Source organism: Diabrotica virgifera, chromosome 4 (genome assembly GCF_917563875.1).
Source record: "Diabrotica virgifera virgifera chromosome 4, PGI_DIABVI_V3a".
NCBI lineage: Eukaryota > Metazoa > Arthropoda > Insecta > Coleoptera > Chrysomelidae > Diabrotica > Diabrotica virgifera.
The window spans coordinates 165554585-165574993 of NC_065446.1; the positions used below are offsets into that span (position 1 = coordinate 165554585).

The window sequence follows — 20409 nt, forward strand, 5'->3', positions numbered from 1 at the left end:
TGTTAATTCGATTATATATAGGACGGTGACAGATATTATGATAATTTGTTATCAAATATATTTATTTAGATTTTCTACTATTCATCAAGGGAAAAGCAACTGCGCTGCGAAGGCTACACTTCAAAAACAATAAAGTAACTATTAACGGTATTTTTAATTTTTGGTATTTTATTTTAAGTGTTAAAATTGGTTTAATATATAAATAAAAATACGATTAAACTGTTTAAAATATATTTATTTCGTTGAAATTATAATAATAGAAGTATGACATCTTACGTGCGTACCAAGTACTCACACTCGTTTTTTATTAGGATGTAATTAAGTAAGTGTTAAGTAAGTGTGAATGTTTTTTATGATTGGCGATAACATTTTGAATGCACCACGTCAGTAAAGACTGTTTATCGAACTCGTCTGTTATTCTCGCTCGCTCTGCTCATAATATCAGACTCGTCCGATAAAGAGTAACTTTACTGACTTGGTACATAAATAACTATTGTAATGCTAATTAGGGGGTGATTTTCGTGATTTTTTTACCAAAAAAATAAAAGGGACCAACAGTATTTTATGTCTAACTCACTTTTAATGTTACAAGTTTTTTTAAAAAACAAAAATAAACCTTTTTTAAACACTTGAAAAAAGTTAAAATGAATTTTCCCCGAAAAATGCTTCGTATTTGGGTTATTTTACATTGAAATATTCGATTTGGAATTTGACGAAGAAGAACCTACTTTTCATTAGCTGCAACTCTGCTTCTAATGGGTCTACAGACCTCATGTATACACCATTTTTTTTCAATATTTAATTAGCTATATTTTTGCTAAGAATACTTTTTCGCTAAAATACTTACTTTTTCAGTTATCTCCGAAAAACCGTTCAAAAACATGTTTTATTTTGTTAAACATGAACATATGCACTCGCAAATAACTCGAAAAGTATTGACTTAGTGAAAAAACTCTATAGAACAGAAATTGTTTAGAATTAGTCATTTTATCCAATTATGGTCTTATTTTGAATGTATTTTTTTACCTTCAAGAGGGGGGCATTCCCCTCCATTTTACAAAAATGGAGGGGATGTAGAATTGTAAACTTTTTCTTATATAATAATAGACAATTTCAACTACCTATTCCCACATTTTCATCATTCCTTTATTTTTTTTTTGTGGTCAGATTGTTCTTTGATCGGGCTAAATAGACTACAGGTTCACCCAAACATATTGGTCACCAGTCTCCTGTGCCGCTTCATTTTTAACTTCAATTACTGTATCGTTACGAATAAAGAGTATGCTATTTACAATTAACTATTTTGATTGGGAAATAAGCCACAATTAAATTGAAAAACTAATTTTATTAACGTTTCGACGCCTACAACGTATTTTGACAACGACATCCGGTTTGGTGTCGAAACGTTAATAAAATTAGTTTTTCAATTTAATTGTGGCTTATTTCCCAACCAAAAAAGTTAATTATAAAAATGCCACAAGGAAATAGCTTCAGAACAACATGATGTCATTTACTGAAAGTATTTGAGAATCGAAAAATTGTACTAAAATAGCAATTTCGCCAGTGGCGTAGAATTTAGGAAAGGTCAACCATTTACTTTCCCCTGTCGTACGCCTCTGGTAGTATGTAGTTAGAAAGGTTTATTTAACATAATTTAGTACGGCCGGCGTACACTATGTGCCTACATTTTCTGCCAAGTATGAAAAGGATATGTCAAATAGTTTTAAAGCACTTGGTAGGTATAAATAGTTTTTAAATTTATAAATACAGGGTGATTGATTAGTAGGGTAAAGCTCAATAGCTCCGCTATAGTAATAGATAGCAATAAAAGTTAATAACAAAAATTTTAGCCACATTTGAGCTTCACATTACAAAATTAGTTAGAATGTTACAGGGTGTTCGATAACACAGTGGCAGACCAAACTTATGTTTTTTTAAATGGAACACCCTATATTTTATTTTAAATTCGAAATCATGTTAACTTTTCCATCACAAAAATATAAAGGTTTGTTATGTTATACAGGGTATTTACAAAGTTATAACCAATTTTATATGAAAATCGTAACAAGTTCAACTCCCTGTATAAATAAAAATAAGCAAAACAACAATGGTTTATTAATGCCATATTTTTTAACGTATTGTCAAAATTTTCAAGAATGGTCGATATTGCTAATTTTCTTTATATCAAATACAGGGTGAGTCAAAACGCAAGTACATTATTTTCTCAGTAATTTTAAATGGAATACCCTGTATTTTATATCACTATTGAAAAGTACCTTTACCGTACTTTAATTTTTAGATAATATTCCCTATGTCTAAATTTATTAGTTTTCGAGGTATATTCATTTTTCAATGGACCAGTAGCGTGGCCACCCAAATCACCAGAATTTAATAAACTGGACTGATTTTTTTGGGGTTACGTTAATAATGAAGTTTATAAAATACCTCCAACAATAAGGGATGAGATGAAAAATAGAATACAAAGTGTATTTCGATGTGTTAATTTACAAATGCTCCGTAGAGTAAGTAGCTCATTCAATGATGGTTTTTAGGCGTACATAAATGTGTTAGGAGATAATTTTGAACACCTTATGTAATTAAATATTAAAAATATTTTATTAAAAGTAGCTTCTAATTTTTTCAAACATGTTTTTTTGCAAAATGTATTACTGATAAATTATGTTTTGGTCTTTATTTGTTACATTGTTACATTTACATACAAAAGTAGTGTTTAATTGTCTTCACAAAATATTATATTTTGTGTTTGTGTGTTTTTTTGTAAAATTTATTACTAATTTTCTTTGTTTATTTGTTGCATTTACATAAAAAGATAGTTTTTAATTGTTTCAAAAATGTTGCATGTAGTGGTCGTGTTTTTGTTTGTAAAATGTATTACTAATAAATATTTTTATTTCTTTATTTGCTACAGTGTTACATTGATTACCGGATTGATAATCGGTAATCTTCATGGCTTACTTAAAATTTAGATAAAGGACATCGCACACATCTTATGGAAAATATAATGTCACTCAAATTCAATAAAATTTATACGAATAGATTCGTTTTAAATTAACAGTCAAATCTTATCATTGCGCCAACTCTTAATTATGATTAATTACGGCGCAAATTGCAATTAAAGTTTATCGAAATCAAATTTTTTAGTCAGTAAAAGTGTCAGTTACAATTACTATTGCTCTGGGTGCTATTCAAAAGAGCTTAAACCCCGCTGGGCCTAAGCGGATTAGTAAAACTAATCCGCTGATTTATGGAGTACCGACAATTTGGGTATTATAAAATATTTTTTCTCTCTCTAACTTATGTACGTATCCATTTGATTTCAGATTTATTTATATCAATTTCTGCTCTTATTATTGAAAATATGGAGTTGGCGCAATGATAAGATTTGACCTTTAATTTAAAACGAATCTATTCGTATAAATTTTATTGAATTTGAGTGACATTATATTTTCCATAAGATGTGTGCGATGTCCTTTAAACACCTAAAATAATTTGCTCTCAAAAATGAAAATATCTCGAAAACTAATAAATTTGCGCATAGGGAATGTTATATAAAAATTAAAGTACGTTAATGTTACTTTTCAATAATGATATAAAATACAGGGTGTTCCATTTAACATTACTGAGAAAATAATGTACTTGCATTTTGACTCACCCTGTATTTGATATAAAGAAAATTAGCAATATCAATAATTCTTAAAAATTTTGACAATAAATAAAAAATATGGCATTAATAAACCATTGCTGTTGTGCTTATTTTTATTTATACAGGGAGTTGAACTTGTTACGATTTTCATACAAAATTGGTTAAAACTTTGTAAATACCCTGTATAACATTACAAACCTTTATATTTTTGTGATGGAGAAGTTAACAGGATTTCGAATATAAAATAAAATATAGGGTGTTCCATTTAAAAAAACATAAGTTAGGTCTGTCACTGTGTTATCGAACACCCTGTAACATTCTAACTAATTTTGTAATGTGAAGCTCAAAGGTGACTAAAATTTTTGTTATTAACTTTTATTGCTATCTATTACTATAGCGGAGCTATTGAGCTTCACCCTACTAATCAACCACCCTGTATAACACTCTGTAACTCAATAGGGAGTCATATTATATTTAAGTGATTGGGGTTAATCTTAATATTTTGAGCCCAGGAATCTACAGTTAAAATATTTTCAGTTATCAATGAAACACCCTGTATACTGCATAGGAAAGTACAAATTGAATGTATGTACTCTTTTTTTACTCTACTTTTCGCAGTATTTACCCTCTTTACCGTTTAATGTTATGTTAGAACTGATTTATTCCATTTTTTCAGGCAAAACAAAAAGCATCGATTAAATGGCTCCTTTCCAAAGCATTCAACAACAAAATACCTGAAAATTTGAAAGAACCTTTTTACCGGGATCATGAGGTGAGTTAAAATGTTTAAATTTTGAATAAAGTATTGCATTCTGATTTTTATAAAATGTTATAAATGTTCTGAAACTTAAGACCTATGGATATAGGTTAAAAGTAAAAAATTACGTCCAGATGTATATATTCTTCACACAAAATTCGCTCATTCACTTCAGAAGACAAACTATTATTATCTTGCTCTATGGGCTAAGTTTTTACATTCTTTTTCGTTCAGGCGAGACTGGCACTTGTCGTAAGGCCTTGTATCATACCTTGTTTTTTTTTTCATTAAACTCATAATAAGTATTGTAGTCTCAACGAAGGCCTTCATCAAATTGTATATAATAGTGAGCAAAATATTTTGGACATATCACTAGAAGAAGAGAAGGCATGGAACAGATGATAGTTGAAGGCAACATAGCGGGCAAAATATCCGGAAGGCGGTCTCCAGTACGATGGTTGGACCAAATAAAAGACATGACTATTAATTACTCATTCTCCGAAGCAAATCAACACGCACAGGAGAGAGATAATTGGACAGAAATAGTCAAATTACATGATGCCACTACATCCTTATGAAGGAGAAAAGATAGAGGAGGAGGAGAAAATCGAAACATTTAATAATATAAATGCAATTTACTGTGTTTTTATGATTGGGTCACAATTTTACTTTAAAATTAAGTTTAATTAATTTTAAATTAATCGAAACGTCAAATGAACTTAATTTTAAAATAAAATGTGGCTTGTTTCCAACAAAAACAGTATGGTTCTTTTCATGGGTATTTTTCAGGTGATGACATTTTAGTTAAATCTGACAGTTGTCACATTTTATTTCCAATTTGGCATAAAAACAAATCAATTGTGTTTATTGCATTTATAAAATGATATTTTCTTTGATTTGTATAGTCTTATAAATTGTACAGATTATTATATTCGTAGATATATTATATAATTCGTAAATAATCTTTTTTCGATTATAGCGCCATCTATCGACAACTAGAATAAATGTTATAAATGTCTGTAATCACGGACGTGCCTTTTTTTCTGTCAGATACAATTTACTGCGTTAGAAAGAAATCGAAAAACTGTTACGAACTGAAATATGCCTATGAGAAAAAGAATATCTAAATTGCATTACGGATGTAGGCGCAAAATTTCGGCTCCAATGCTTTTTAAATGCACTCATTTTTTCGAATCCTGAGAAAACTAACAAATATTTTTGAAAAATTTAAACGTAGCGTGAAATACTGCATCATTACCGAGGGCAGAAAGTTCCTTAGAATAAACAAAAAGTTTCTTTTGAATGAGATATTTAAAATTAAAAATCACACTAAATTTGCTCTTCTTTTTTCACCCCTGTAACTTATTAAAATAAACATAGAAGTTTTCAGGGACTTTCGGCCCCGGTAATAACGTAATCTTTCATTCTGCGTTTAAATTATGTTAAAAATACACTAATCATCAAAATTAACGCACCACCTTAAAAATGGGACATTTTTGATCTCTCTTATTTCCTAAACCTGTTGTCCGATTTTAGTGATTCTTTTAGTATGTTATAGCTTTATTCTTCAAGAATATCGTTGTAATAATATTGTTGCTAAACAGGTAAGTTTCATTGTATACCGGGTATAACAATGATAATGTGTTTTTTCCTCAAAGTTCGGAACACCCTGTGGAATATTCTAGCGTATATAAAATATTGAAATTAAAACTCAACTTATAACTTTAAGCTTTCTTATCATTTTGCTTTTAGATTCATTCGCTTATGTTGGATAATAAAAAAGTTACTTTCTTTACAGTACCTGGCCAAATTATTAGGCCAAGTAAGGAAAAATTTACTATATTATGAAGTTATTTTTCTCATGATTATGAACATATTTGAAAAAAATACTGTTGTGTTCCTTTTTTTGTGGATATTAACTTTAAGGTGCGTGCGTATCCATTAGGTTTGCTGCTCCGCGCTCCCTGCAACTGCTCCAATCGATACGGCATGCGCTCCTCTACATATAAATCGCCACCGATTGGAGCTCCGAGCGGAGCGCGAACCTAATGGATACGCACCTTTACCTGTAAAGGAGCGCATGTCGTATCGATTGGAGCAGTTGCAGGGAGCGCGGAGCAGCAAACCTAATGGATACGCACCTTAAAGTTAATAAGCACAAAAAAGGAACGCACCTTAAAGTTACAGGGAGCGCGGAGCAGCGAACCTAATGGATACGCACCTCAAGAGTTAATATCCACAAAAAAGGAATAAAACCATATTTTTGAAATATATTAATAATCATGAGAGAAATAACTTCATATAGTACATTTTTCCTTGCTTGGCCTAAAAATTTGGCCAGATACTGTAACAACTAGCAACGTTCTTCATCAATACAGGGTGTTTCTTTTCTAAATAAGTGCGACAAACACCTAGAGCCTAATTAGGGTTTTTATGTTTTTATTTTTTATCTCAGCCGCATCGAGAACTAGCGAAAAACTTGAAATAAAAAAGTTGTAAGCTTTAAAAAGTTCTGTCCGAAATTTTTTTTTTAATTTTTGGCGGGAAATTTAAATTTTAGAACGATTTTAAAATTTTAAATGAGTATAAAAAATAACTAATACATTCGTGTTCACGAAAAAAATATATAACGTGTATTTTGCATAATATTTCACCTTGAATTTTTTCAAATTTTTAAAATTGGTGAAACGCACCTTCAAAAATAAAAAACCGCATCTTTTCGGTTTTTTTTTTCGTTTTTTGATACAATTTTATACATATTTTTCAAAAAAGATAACACCGTCACTAGAATAGGTAAAAAACTGAAGAAGAATTGGGGTTTGCTTAAAAAAAAATTTGTAATGCCATCCATTTTCAAGATACAGGGCGTTGAAGAAAACAAAATTTTACACATTTCTTACGATTTTGCCGAAACTACTGGCAACATTGTAATAAAATTTGGCGAGTTGTAAGAGGTAGTTGTTGCGCATTTTTTGACATACAATTAAGAATTTTATATTTATCATTGGCGCGCATAGGGGTAATGGTCTGAACTTTTTAAGAAAAAAGATAGTACGCCACTGACATATTTCAAATTACCAATCGTTTTTGAATTCCTCGTTCAATTTGTAACAAAAAATCTATCTTCCTATTTTTTCATACGACGCGCCATTTTTATTCAAAAAATAAAACATCTTAACCCTTACAAAGTTTTCGTACTTTGTAGTTTCTACATCTCCATAAACTCATACATCCATTTTAAAAACTAATTCGAATAGTTTGGAAGCGTTAAGATATTTTATTTTTTGCAGCAAAACGGCGCCTTGTATGAAAAAATGAGAAGATAGTTTTTTTATCGCAAATTGAACGAGGAATTCAAAAATGATTCTTAATTTGAAATATGTCAGTGGCGTACTATCTTTTTTTCTTTGAAAAGTTCAGACCATTACCCCTAAGCGCGCCAATGATGAATATCAAATCTTTAATTGTATGTCAAAACATGCACAATAACTACCTCTTAAAACCCTCCAAATTTTATTACAATGTTGCCAGTAGTTTCGGCAAAATCGTAAAAAATGTGTAAAATTTTGTTTTCTTCAACGCCGTGTATCCTGAAAATGGATGGCATTACAAAAAATTTTTATTAAGCAAACTCCAATTATTTTTCAGTATTTTTAAAGGAGCGTTTCACCAATTTTAAAAATTTGAAAAAATTAAGGTTGAAATATTATGCAAAAATACACGTTATATATTTTTTTCGTGAAAACGAATGTCTTAGTTATTTTTTATACTCATTTAAAATTTTAAAATCGTTCTAAAATTTAAATTTCCCGCCAAAAATTAAAAAAAAATTTCGGACAGAACTTTTTAAAGCTTACAACTTTTTTATTTCAAGTTTTTTGCTAGTTCTCGATGCGGCTGAGATAAAAAATAAAAACATAAAACCCTAATTAGGCTCTAGGTGGGTCACATGACCACCTAGGGGGCTAAAAATTTCAGAAAGGTAGTTTCACTATATAGACTAAACGGTGACCTATATGGAATTCGAATCGAGTTGGGGGCACTTTTCATCATCTTACCCGGCTAGGCCCTTTCATTTGTATATCTCAACAGGTTTTAGATCAGTAAGTAAATCGTCAGTTTGTAAGAAAAATTCAACATCCCGTATCTAGGAAACGAAGCATTTGTGGACATATTATGTTTATAAATCAAACGGTCATTATTTTTCATACAGAATTACCCCTTAAAGTTTACGTATTTATAAACACCCTGTATTGACTTTTTTCTAACACTTTTTTATTATCCAACAAGCGAATGAATCAAAAAGCAAAATGTTAAGAAAAAGTCGAAAGCTATAGTTGAATTTTAATTTCAATATTTTATATACGCTAGATTATTCACAGGGTGTTCCAAACTTTGAGGAAAAAATACACTACCATTGTTACACCCGGTATACAATGACACTTACCTGTTTAGCAACAATATTATTACAACGATATTCTTGAAGAATAAAGCTATGACATACTAAAACAATCACTAAAATCGGACAACAGGTTTAGGAAATACGAGAGATCAAAAATGTCCCATTTTTAAGGTGGTGCGTTAATTTTGATGCTTAGTGTACTAGTTTTCTCAGGATTCGAAAAAAATGAATGCATTTAAAACGCATTGGAGCGGTGCCACAAGAAAATAGCTTCGGAACAATACTAAATATAAAGTATTTTAAATTTAAATTGAGGTTAATTCCACGACACTTCGTAGTTAACAGTCTTATTTGTTTAATAGAAAGGATGCGACGGAGAAATTGCCATGTTATAACATACAATTTTCAAGATTATTTTTTCATTCATGGAAACTTTGACAGAAAAAACCTGCAAAAATAAAAGTTTTAGCGATTACATATTTTTAATTTCCAATCAAGTAGTAAGATTTTTCATCACGTGTATAATTGTGTTTAATCAGATTATTATTATACCGGGAAGAATCTACTTATATGATTATACTTACTGAGAATAATAAATTAAAGGATTTTGTTTCTGTTTAATTACAACGAGTTTTATAGTTTTGGCAACTGTCACATTAAGGAAAATTAACCAAAATAAACTTTTAGTTGTGCATCAAATTAATAATTGTCACGAGGGCAATACAAATCGACTATTTTAAGCGATAGAATGTAATTCGGTAAGATTATTTCATGAATAAAACTGTATTTATAAATAATTTTAACTAATATCTTATTGTAAACTTCTTCTGAATATGTATTTGCTAAACCAGTTCATGCTGTTCACTTTGATAAGTTATAAACATTAATTGTGATAAACGTCACTGAATGTTTATTTACAAAGACTTTAATTTTGTATGTGAGTATGTATTAAAAAATAATTTTTCGCATATCACACGATAGTAAGAATAGATAAGCAAATTATACTCCAGTTTTTTTCTCAAACTTATTGCCTTCGGCAATAGTTGCTCGGGTCCCACAGGCTTTCGTGTCTATTACCAGGCAACAAGTTTTCGAAAAATTGTTGCATTATTTTCAATTTTTTCTTATTCTCTTCACTTCTCAGATGTCATTCGTTGTTATACAAATTTCAAATTAAATAAACAATGTCGAAGTAAGTTTAGCACTTGTTTAGCAAATATTCAGCCGACGATATCAATAAAAAAATATTAGGTTTGTTCTAGCATGTACTTTTGTATGGTTTGAGTTTGACACCAGATATTCTACTGCTTTACTGCGTATGTTCAATCCACAAACTGGTACCAAACTGTTTATTGATAGAACGCTTTTTTATCGGAGAAAATACCAACGTCTAATGTGACTTGTTCAGGTTTGTTTTTATTTATAATTTTGAGGTTAGATTAGAAATACATTTTTCTTACAAGTATCCAAATTTTATCCAGTTATCCTTAAGTATCCAGTTACTAGTAGAAAATAGAGAAGATTTTATTAAAAACGAAGATCACGAAAGTTTCAATGTAATTGTCAGTGGCTCACCGATTCGGTTAAGACTGGAAGAAGTACGAAATGCATGCAAATCCCTAAAAAATAGAAAAGCGTCAGGGCCTGGCGACATAGCACCAGAACTGCTCAAATACGGTAGCAACACCCTGTATGAATACCTAAGAGATCTATTTAATAGATGTATGAATGGCGAAGTCATACCAAAAGAATGGCAATTGTCTGTAATTTCTACAATACACAAGAAAGGCAGTAAAAATATATGCGATAATTACCGGGGAATATCTGTCACAAGCACCATCAGCAGAGTTTACGGAAAAATTATCAAAAATAAAATAGAAGAAGAATACAAGGACTTAGAGGCCGAAGAGCAAGCCGGTTTCCGCGCTGGCAGATCCACCACTGACCACCTATATTGTGTAACACAGTTAATAGACAAACAAATAGCCTACAATCAAGAACTGCATTTAGTGTACATAGACTTAAAAAAAGCATACGATACTGTACCACAAAGTAAACTTTGGGAAGCCCTCGAAAAAACTAACATCAGTCTGAACCTCATTAAAGCTGTAAAAAATCTATACCAACATAATATAGCAAAAGTTAAGCTAGGCAAGGAAATCTCGTCAGGATTTGAAGTGAATAAGGGTCTTAAACAGGGCTGCTGTCTATCGCCGACACTATTTAAAATATATTTAGAGCAAGTTTTGAAATCCTGGAAAAGGAAATGTAAGAATATGGGTATACCGCTAAATGATGATAACATGCTATACACTCTATGTTTTGCGGATGATCAGATTCTTATGGCCCAGGATTATCACGATATTGAATATATGACCCGAAAAATCATAGAAGAGTACCGGAACTGGGGTTTAGAAGTGAATACCAAGAAAACGGAATATATGTGCGTTGGAGGTATACAGCAGGATCTAGCGTTGGAAAATGAAATAACTATTAATCACTGTCAGGAATATAAATACTTGGGTCTTACAATTACACAAGATGGAACGTTGGACAAGAATATCCAAGAAAGGTGCACACAAGGAAGGAAAGCTATCGCATTATTGAACAAAATCCTATGGGACCAAAGTATCTCCAAAGAAAATAAACGTAACATCTATAACAGCATTGTTAAGAGCATTATAACATACAGCAGCGAAGTTTGGCCACTTAAAGAAAAATCCGAAAATATGCTCAGAACAACTGAAATGGACTTCTGGAGAAGATCTGCTGGTATATCAAGAATACAAAAAATCAGAAATACAAGAATATTGGAGATAATGGATGTAAAGCATACAATAATGGACGATATAAAAACAAAGCAACTAAGATGGTTTGGCCACGTACAACGTATGGAAGAAGACAGATTACCCAAGCAAGTGCTACGATGGGCACCAAAAGGACGGCGGAAGAGAGGAAGACCTAGGAAAAGCTGGATAGAAGGAATCCATAGGGAAATCGGAGAAAGAGGCTTGAACGAAGACATGTACTACGATCGAGAGCAATGGCGATTGGGAATCGGAAGACGTCGTAGAACGTTATAAACCGATTATATATATATATATATATATATATATATATATATATATATATATATATATATATATATATATATATATATATATATCCAAATTTTCAAGAATTATGCTAAATTTTGAAAATGAATGTTATAAACGTAAATAATGGTAAGTAAGAGTCAAAACATATTATTTTCATGTAAAATTTATAAACCTCAAACAATTAATTCCACTTCGCAAGTATCAAACTGAAAATCCGAACAAAATCCGCAAACTCTTTTGTTCGTTTGAAGCCAGTTTCCAAATCAAAATTTACTGTCGTTAGAACGCTCGACTAGTAGTAATTTGTGTGCGTGAACGCCATCAAACAAATGCGCATGCTTCTGATAATTTTAAACCGTTTGAAACTGATGCTAGAACACACTTATTAGTTACAATTATTCAAAAATCTTACCGAATTACACTTGAGGTCTTAAAAATTACTTATTTTTAATGGGAAATAAGCCACAATTTTACTAAAAAATGATTTTATTAACGTTTCGACGTCCAAATCGGATGCCGTTGTCAAAATACAAAAAATATTAATGAATTAAACAAAAATGTTGTTGCTTAGTAAAAAATTCTTCTAATAATTTATTTAATCTGACTCATTTATATCGGCAATTCAGACATATTTTATAGATTTTAAAGCACTATCCGTTGCAAGATAATTCGGATGGAATTCCCCAGATTATTTTGTGCTTGATATCGGCCCAGTCTCTTAATCTGGGGAGTTCCATTCAAATTATCTTGCAAGGGATAGTAGAAGACTTTAAAATGATATTGCCAATATTTATGAGCTGCGTTCCTGGGACGACTTTACTGAAAGATAGTTCATTCGATTACATGAAATCAACCTCAACTCAAGAATATCCGTCACAAAAAAATCATAGCATGTGATCTGTCTTTAAATAGACAACCACATGCAACGGTGGCAGTAAAATTCTCGCCTTAGATATTCCATAGTAAATCACGAGGGAAAACCAGGAAAAAACCTCGTGATACTATCCCGACATCGTAAGTATTAGGTCTTACTTTAGTTTACTCTCAAAACTAAAATACTAAATTCTGACCTTAATATTAATATGTACATATGTTATTTTAAATTATAAATAATATTAATAATACATAGATTACTCGTGACAATTTGACATAATTTCCCATTCATTAACTTTAAAAAAATCGAAAAATTGCAATTTTTGAACCCGAATAACTTTTGATTAAAAAATAAAATATCAATTCTGCTTGCTGCATTTGAAAGTTCAAGTCAAATTATACCGGTTTTGATTATTTGTATTGTTAAAATTAATTTTTTTATTGGTAAATAAAGCTATAAAAAACCAGTGTTTGAGCGTTTTGTCGCATGTCCGCACCGCACCAAGGAAGCCCTTCCTGGTCGGTTCCGTTCGGTTTTAATCCTACTAGGATTAGGACTAGGATTAAAACCGAACGGAACCGACCATTGAACCGACCAAGTAGGACTTCCTTGGCGCAGTGCGGACAACGCTCAAACACTGTTTGTTTATAGCTTTGTTTACCAATAAAAAAATTAAATTTTAGCGAATAACTATTCGCTATTTTTCCTTCCCCCTGTATTTAAATAAAGATTTCCGAAGTGGAAACCAAAACATCAAATAAACTCAGTTTCAAACTAAAATTGTGGCTTATTCTTAAATAAAATAGTAAAGTTCAATTATTTATATACATATACAAAACACTACGCTTTCAACTACGAAAATGAGCTTTCAAAGTCAATGCTCTTTCCCTTATCGATTTCTCGATATAAAAAGAAACAAAGAAATTATCAAGGGTCGGTGTGGAATAATGTTAATGGAAATACTTTCCCTTCATACTACACCTGAAAAACCTATTTTACATTGCGAATCGGAGGTATTCGTTTACATTGAAGTTTTACTTCAATAAAATACCCCTAGGGTCAAAAAAATCCGGACATTTGCATTTTGTATGTTTTTTTAATTATGTAAATGTTAAGTTGCTTAAATGGAGAGGAAGTAAACATTAATAATAAAAATCGTTTATTTAAAATACTAAAAAAGTAATATACAAGAGAAAAATTAGGTAACCCAAAAGAAATTAATAAATATCGCAAAAAATGACATTCTTCGAAAAGTTAAACAAAAGAAAAAATAAAATTTGATCTGCCCACAGTTGTCTGTTCTTTAGGTTTAGTATCGTGTATTACCTCCCCTAAATCTGCGGAGAATTTCAATACGCCTAAGCATACTTGCAATGAGTTGCTGAATATGTTCTTGCGATATTCTCGGTGTGCAAGTACTTGAAGGGGATACGAGAAACGATCGTGCGCGAATAGCGGAGAAATCTTGAAACTTTCCTAAATAAATCATATTGTCAATTGAAATTCGACGGCAGATAGGCAGGACCTCGTAACTGAAAAATTTGTATAAAATTAGTTACTTCGGTTTTTGCTTTAGAAGAAGTGTATCGGCACCTATTAAACAGCGGTTACAACTTGGAAAGCCTTCTGGAATCCTTCCGGAAATTTTCCCAGCTGCAACCGCTGTTTAATAGGTGCCGATACACTTATTCTAAAGCGAAAACCGAAGTAACTCATGTTATACAAATTTTTCAGTTACGAGGTCCTGCCTTTCCGCCGTCGAATTGTCAAATTGACGTATATTTCATACCTACTGTCATTGAAAAAGAAAAATTATATGTTGCTCCACAATATTTATATGATAAGCAATTATTATATAAAAGTAAATTTAAATAATTATTGTATTTTGCTTGCAATACTGCATTTTAATAATTAATTTTATTTACTACATACAATTGTTTACCTTTTAATAACATAACCTAAATCTTACTTTTTCTTCTGATAATTTTTTTGGGCTATGGCCTTGACAATTATCCAGCAACCAGGACTAATATAATTGGCCAATATAATTAAAAGTGCGAAAAATGTTGCTGAGCTATGAAACCCGGTGCCGCTTTTCCGAACTTGCACGGTCCCAACATGTTTCTATCCTTCACTCAACGCTATTTTCAGCTCTAATCCTTTCGGGCAATAGTTTTCTAAGTTTAATATTTTTCCCTAAAATGTCCAATAAATATTCTGATGGATTCATGTGAGGACTACAAGTGGCCCAATCCAAAACGGGAATTCCAAGCTACACGTTGGATGAAAATGAATTCGGTGTGTCCGTTGAAAGAGGTACCCTCTCATATCGTAACACCTCCGCCACCAAACGGCGTTCTGGGTGAAATATACGTTCGAGTCCGTCTATAGATCGTAAGCAAAACGGGACTCGTCAGAAAACATTACAACACTCCATTACTTAACAGTCCTGTCTCTGTGATAATTCGTAAATCTCATCCAGTTAGCTCAATAAGATGCTGTTAATTTAGGACATGCTACTGGCTTATGAGAACGTAAACCACTTTCATGCTGGACATTTCTTTCACTTCGTGCAGGAATATGAATTCCTCGAGTTTTTAACAAATGATTAGTGAGAACATTTGCGCTAAAAAGTGGTTCCGTAATGCGGAAATCTTAAAAAAAAATTTCATTGTCTTGATCTCTGCACCTTTTTCTGCCTGATCCTGGTCTTCTAGTGTCTTATACAGACTGACGATACTTCGTAAGAGAATCATGGACATACTGCGACCATCTTCATGTAATTCCACCACTTTTGCATTATTTTCGGAAGTAGTACATACATTCTTTTTTGCTACGAGAAACGGTTTTTGCTGTAAATTTTAAAGAACCGCTTGGATTGACATGAAATTTGGCATACGTATAGCTAACATGTCATAGAAAAAAAGTGATATGGTGCCGATGTGTGCTTTTGCCCTGGGGGTGAGTTTCACCCCATCTCGGAGGTGAAAAAATATATATGTTCAAGATAAGTCCCGAAATGGATAAACTGACTAATTTTAAGCAACTTTTGTTCTATAGAGTTTTTTCACCAAATCTTTCATTTTCGGGTTATTTGCAAGTGAATATGTTCATTTTTCAACAAAATAACCACGTTTTTAGACGGTTTTTCGCAAATAACTCAAAACGTAAGCATTTTGTCGAAAAAAATATTCTTAGCAAAACTATAGCCTATAAAAAAGTGAAAAAAACGGTGTATATATTAGGTCTCTATACCTAGCAAAAGCAGAGTTATGCTAATGAAAAATAGGTTCATATTCGAAAAATTCCAAATAGAATAATTCAATGTGAAATATCCAAATAATGAAGCATTCTTGGGGAAAACACATTACAATTTTTTTAAAGTGTTTTAAAAAAGCTTTATTTCTGTTTTTATAAAAAAAATTTCTAGCATCACATGTAAGCAAGTTACGCTCAAAATAAAGTTGGTCCCTTTTGTTTTGGCAAAAAAAATCAGGATCACCCCCCAATTAGCAACTTAAATGAAATTAATCGTTACCGCTTCACAAGTTACTTTACTTATGTTGTGTTTATAATATGATCTGTAAGTTTCATCGATTCAAAGATTCATCGACTTTTGAAAAAATTTTGTTTTAAAGTAAAATTTTTAAAAATAGCTTTTTTTCTTCAAAATAACTTAAAAATTGTTAGAGATAAAGAAAGTCTTAAACAATAAAAAAAAGTCGGCTTTACTTTTCTGAATATTTTGTATTTTTTTATTTTTCTGTAAGACAAAAATTGGTCAAGATTCGGTGTTTCTAAATTTGCATACACTCGTGATAAGTGACTCGTTCAAGCCCTTTTAACTACAGCTCTTTCAAAAATAAGGACTTTGAACCAATGAAACTTACAGATCATATTATCAATACATACGCGAGTAAAAAACTTGTGAAGTGATAACAATTAAGTTCATTTGAAATGCTAATTAGGGGGTGATTTTACCGATTTCTTACTAAAAAAAAGGGACCAACTTTATTTTGAGCGTAACTTGTTTACTTTTGATGCTAAAAATTTTTTTTAAACAAAAATAAGCATTTTTTAAACACTTTAAAAAAGTTAAACATAAATAACATTAAAGTTATTTAAACATAAATAACATAAACGACCTTTATAAGGAATTAAAAGATTTAAAATGTTTTTTCCCAATAAACCTTAATACTTTAATATTTACAAATGATATGGAAATTCTTCATCTCATTTATAAACATGTTAAATTATGTAATTACAAGTGGTAAACGTAATATAATAGGCATAATTTGTTAATGTGGTTTGAAAAAATTTAAAAAAATAATATATAAAAAAACACATAATAAAATAATAACAAAAAAATAAATAAAAAAAAGAAAAAAAAAATAGAAATAAAAATAAAAAAGAAAAAAAAAGAAGTGTTTCGCACAAATTAAAATATATATTAAAAAAACAGTAAAATAATTTAAAAAAAAAACAAAATAAAAAAAAGCTACACAATGTACCAATGTATCTATAAAAATAATATTGTAGAATGTACTTATGTTTATAAGAAATTTATGACTATGAATCTGCAATCAATCATAAACAAGTCTGGCTAATTGGCTCTGCCAAAGCCATTTTTCAAAAAAAAAGTTAAAATGAGTTTTCCCCAAAAAGGTGCTTAATTTTTTGGTTATGGCACGTTAAAATATACGATTTGGAATTTGACGAATAGGAACCTATTTTTCATTAGCTATAACTCTGCTTCTACTAGGTACAGTGACCTAATATATACATCAAGTTTTTCACTTTTTTACGTGCTATATTTTTGATGCGAATTTTTTTTCCACCAAATACTTACTTTTTGAGTTATTTGCGAAAAACCGTCTGAAAACGTGGTTATTTTGTAGAAAAATTAACATATTCACTCGCAAATAACTCGAAAAGTATTAACTTGGTGAAAAAACTTTATAGAACAAAAGTTGCTTAGAATTAGTCATTGTATCCATTTTCGGACTTATTTCGAACATATATTTTTCACCCCTAAAAGGGGGTGAAACTCATCCCTAGGGCAAAAGCACATCGGCACAATATCATTTTTTTTCGTTGACTTGTTATACTGAATTCGCTCTACCGAGATTCACTTTCACACATTCGGAATAGGAAACATACAACACAAAAATTCCTACCAATCTTTCATTAAAAAAAGAAGAATTATTAGAAATAGTGGGAATGTCTACTAATCTCATAAAATTTTGTGGAGTTTATTTCTACAAAATGTTTTTATTTTGTACAATAAATAATTTTCTCACTTGTTATCAATAGGTACATTATAATAATGGTGTAAATAAATAATTATTGATTGGCGTAAGGTTTATGTTATTTTTATGTCTGTTTAGTATTAATAATATTGCCTATTAGCAGGTGCGTTGGTTGTGTAGTATTTTCCAGTCACTTCTGACAACTGAACTTTCCAAAAAATAAATTACTAACGTCAGTGTCAAAGTGAATCTCGATAGAGCGAATTCAGTATATCTATGTGTATGCTAAATTTCATGTCAATCATGCCAAATTTCATGTCAAGTAGTTCTTTAAAATTTAGAGGTTTTGCAATATGTTACCTTTAAAGAAGGTACTAACTAAAGTCATACTAACAAGATTTGAAAACACTGATGAACAGTGATTTGAATTTATCAGAATAAACGTGAAGCTTATAGTAAATGCAATAAAAAAATGCAATATAGTTATATTCCTAACTAGTGCGGAAAGTGATACTCTCACGCACGAGACTGCCGCTGACCCGAACGACGCGATAGCGGAGTTCGGGCAAGCAGTCGAGTGCGGGGAAGACACTTTCCGCATGAGTTAGGAACAATATTTTTTCTAGGGCCGCATGTTTGGAAAAAAACCACAAAAAATAGAGTTATATCAATTTTTATTTAGGAGTGAAAATAGACAAATTAATTCTTTGACAAGGTTGTCAAAACCAAACTTTCAATATAATGGGTTGCCACTACGACGATATTGGTTTCCATGACGACGATTCAAAACCATTGTAATTGTCTACTGATCTGACTTTTAAATATTATGTCAAAATAATTTTATTTCATCGAATTATCGCGCTAATTTCATTAAAACATGAACACAATAAGATAAATTTGAAATAAATTAGTAAATAATATCTAAATATTAGTTTATTGCATGTATTACACAGGGTGTTTGGTAGGTCGATGAAAATTTTTTAAGGGATAATAGGGGACGCTATTTGCAAAATTGTTTGCTAATAATAGGTTTGTTCGTAGTACGATCCAATCGATCAGCAACCGTTGCCAACCATCAGACGCATGCGCAGTTAACAGTTAGCGCTGCGCAGTTAACAGTTTGAGTTCGTAGACTACGAACGCGCTTGCGTCTGACGGTTGGCAACGGTTGCTGATCGTTCTACGAACAAACCCAATGTATCGCTCAAACTGTTAAGGTTTCCGAAATAAAGTTAAATTTGTCAATATTCGAAAATAAGGCTGCTCGTCTATTTTATTTTTAAAAATAATTATCTAAGCGAGATACTTCCCTGACATACAAAATGCCTTACGTATTACTTGCTCAGATTGCAAAAACCCTTCGTTGTTAATGCAACTCCAAACACAATTCGGATGTCAAAACAGTAAAACGCACCTTTCATACGCATACAATAACCATGTTTATAAACCAAAATAAACCACTTCATAGCAGGTAGATTGTTTTTTGTTTGTTATGCGTTCGGAGAATGACGATAGCTGATGGAAATTGTATGCGAAGAGTCAGTGTTGTAGGTTTACATTTTTATTCCATTCGTAAAACTGGGAGGTAGTACGCCTAGATAATTTTTAAACGTGAAATAGACGGTTGTCGAATATTGACAAATTTAACTTTATTTCGGAAACCTTAACAGTTTGAGCGATACATTATTAGCAAAAAATTTTGCAAATAGCGTCCCCTATTATCCCTTAAAAAATTTCCATCGACCTACCAAACACCCTGTATATTATAATGCCATATTACAAGGTATTTTACTTTCCCGCGCGCCGTGCGGGAAAGTGCAACTTTCGGAAACGAAATGCGTGCGGGAAATGGGCTCTTTTAGCACGGCCGTAGAAAAAAGCTGTTGCTAGTAAACAAGATAAATTATCATTGTTTGCCAAATAACAAAATTTTGTTGCTATGGTGACACGATTATTTAAAAACAATAAAATAACCATTTTCATTTTTATGAATAAACGTTTTTTTATTATTATTGTTTACTTCCTCCCCATTAAAACCACTATACACTGACAAAATTTATAAAACGTACAAAATGTAAGTGTCCGGATTTTTTTGACCAGGAGTGTATATAAAAAGAAACAAAGAAATTATCAAGGGTCGGTGTGGAATAATATTAATGGAAATACTTTCCCTTCGTACTACACCTGAAAAACCTATTACATTGCGAATCGGATGTATTAACATTGAAGTTTTACAAAATAAAGTTATTCTATGAGTCATCAATGACCTCTTTTAAAATTTTGTCTGTTATTGTCTGTTGTCTCTAGAAAAAACAAAATAGGAATAAATTTTATGGTAATAAATATCATAATAAATAATCATGAT

The 20409-nt window shown here is 31.1% G+C and overlaps 1 protein-coding gene across 3 annotated transcripts in view; it reads left to right on the plus strand.

Annotated features, from left to right (window-relative positions):
• Positions 1–20409, plus strand: part of LOC114332661 (patronin) — a gene marked incomplete at its 3' end in the record, with an annotated part of 223071 nt that overhangs the window by 24949 nt on the left and 177713 nt on the right. For all 3 annotated transcript variants that reach the window (XM_050649770.1, XM_050649771.1, XM_050649772.1), the window contains 1 exon segment: positions 4341–4436. In XM_050649770.1, the coding sequence (XP_050505727.1) occupies positions 4341–4436 (96 nt within the window).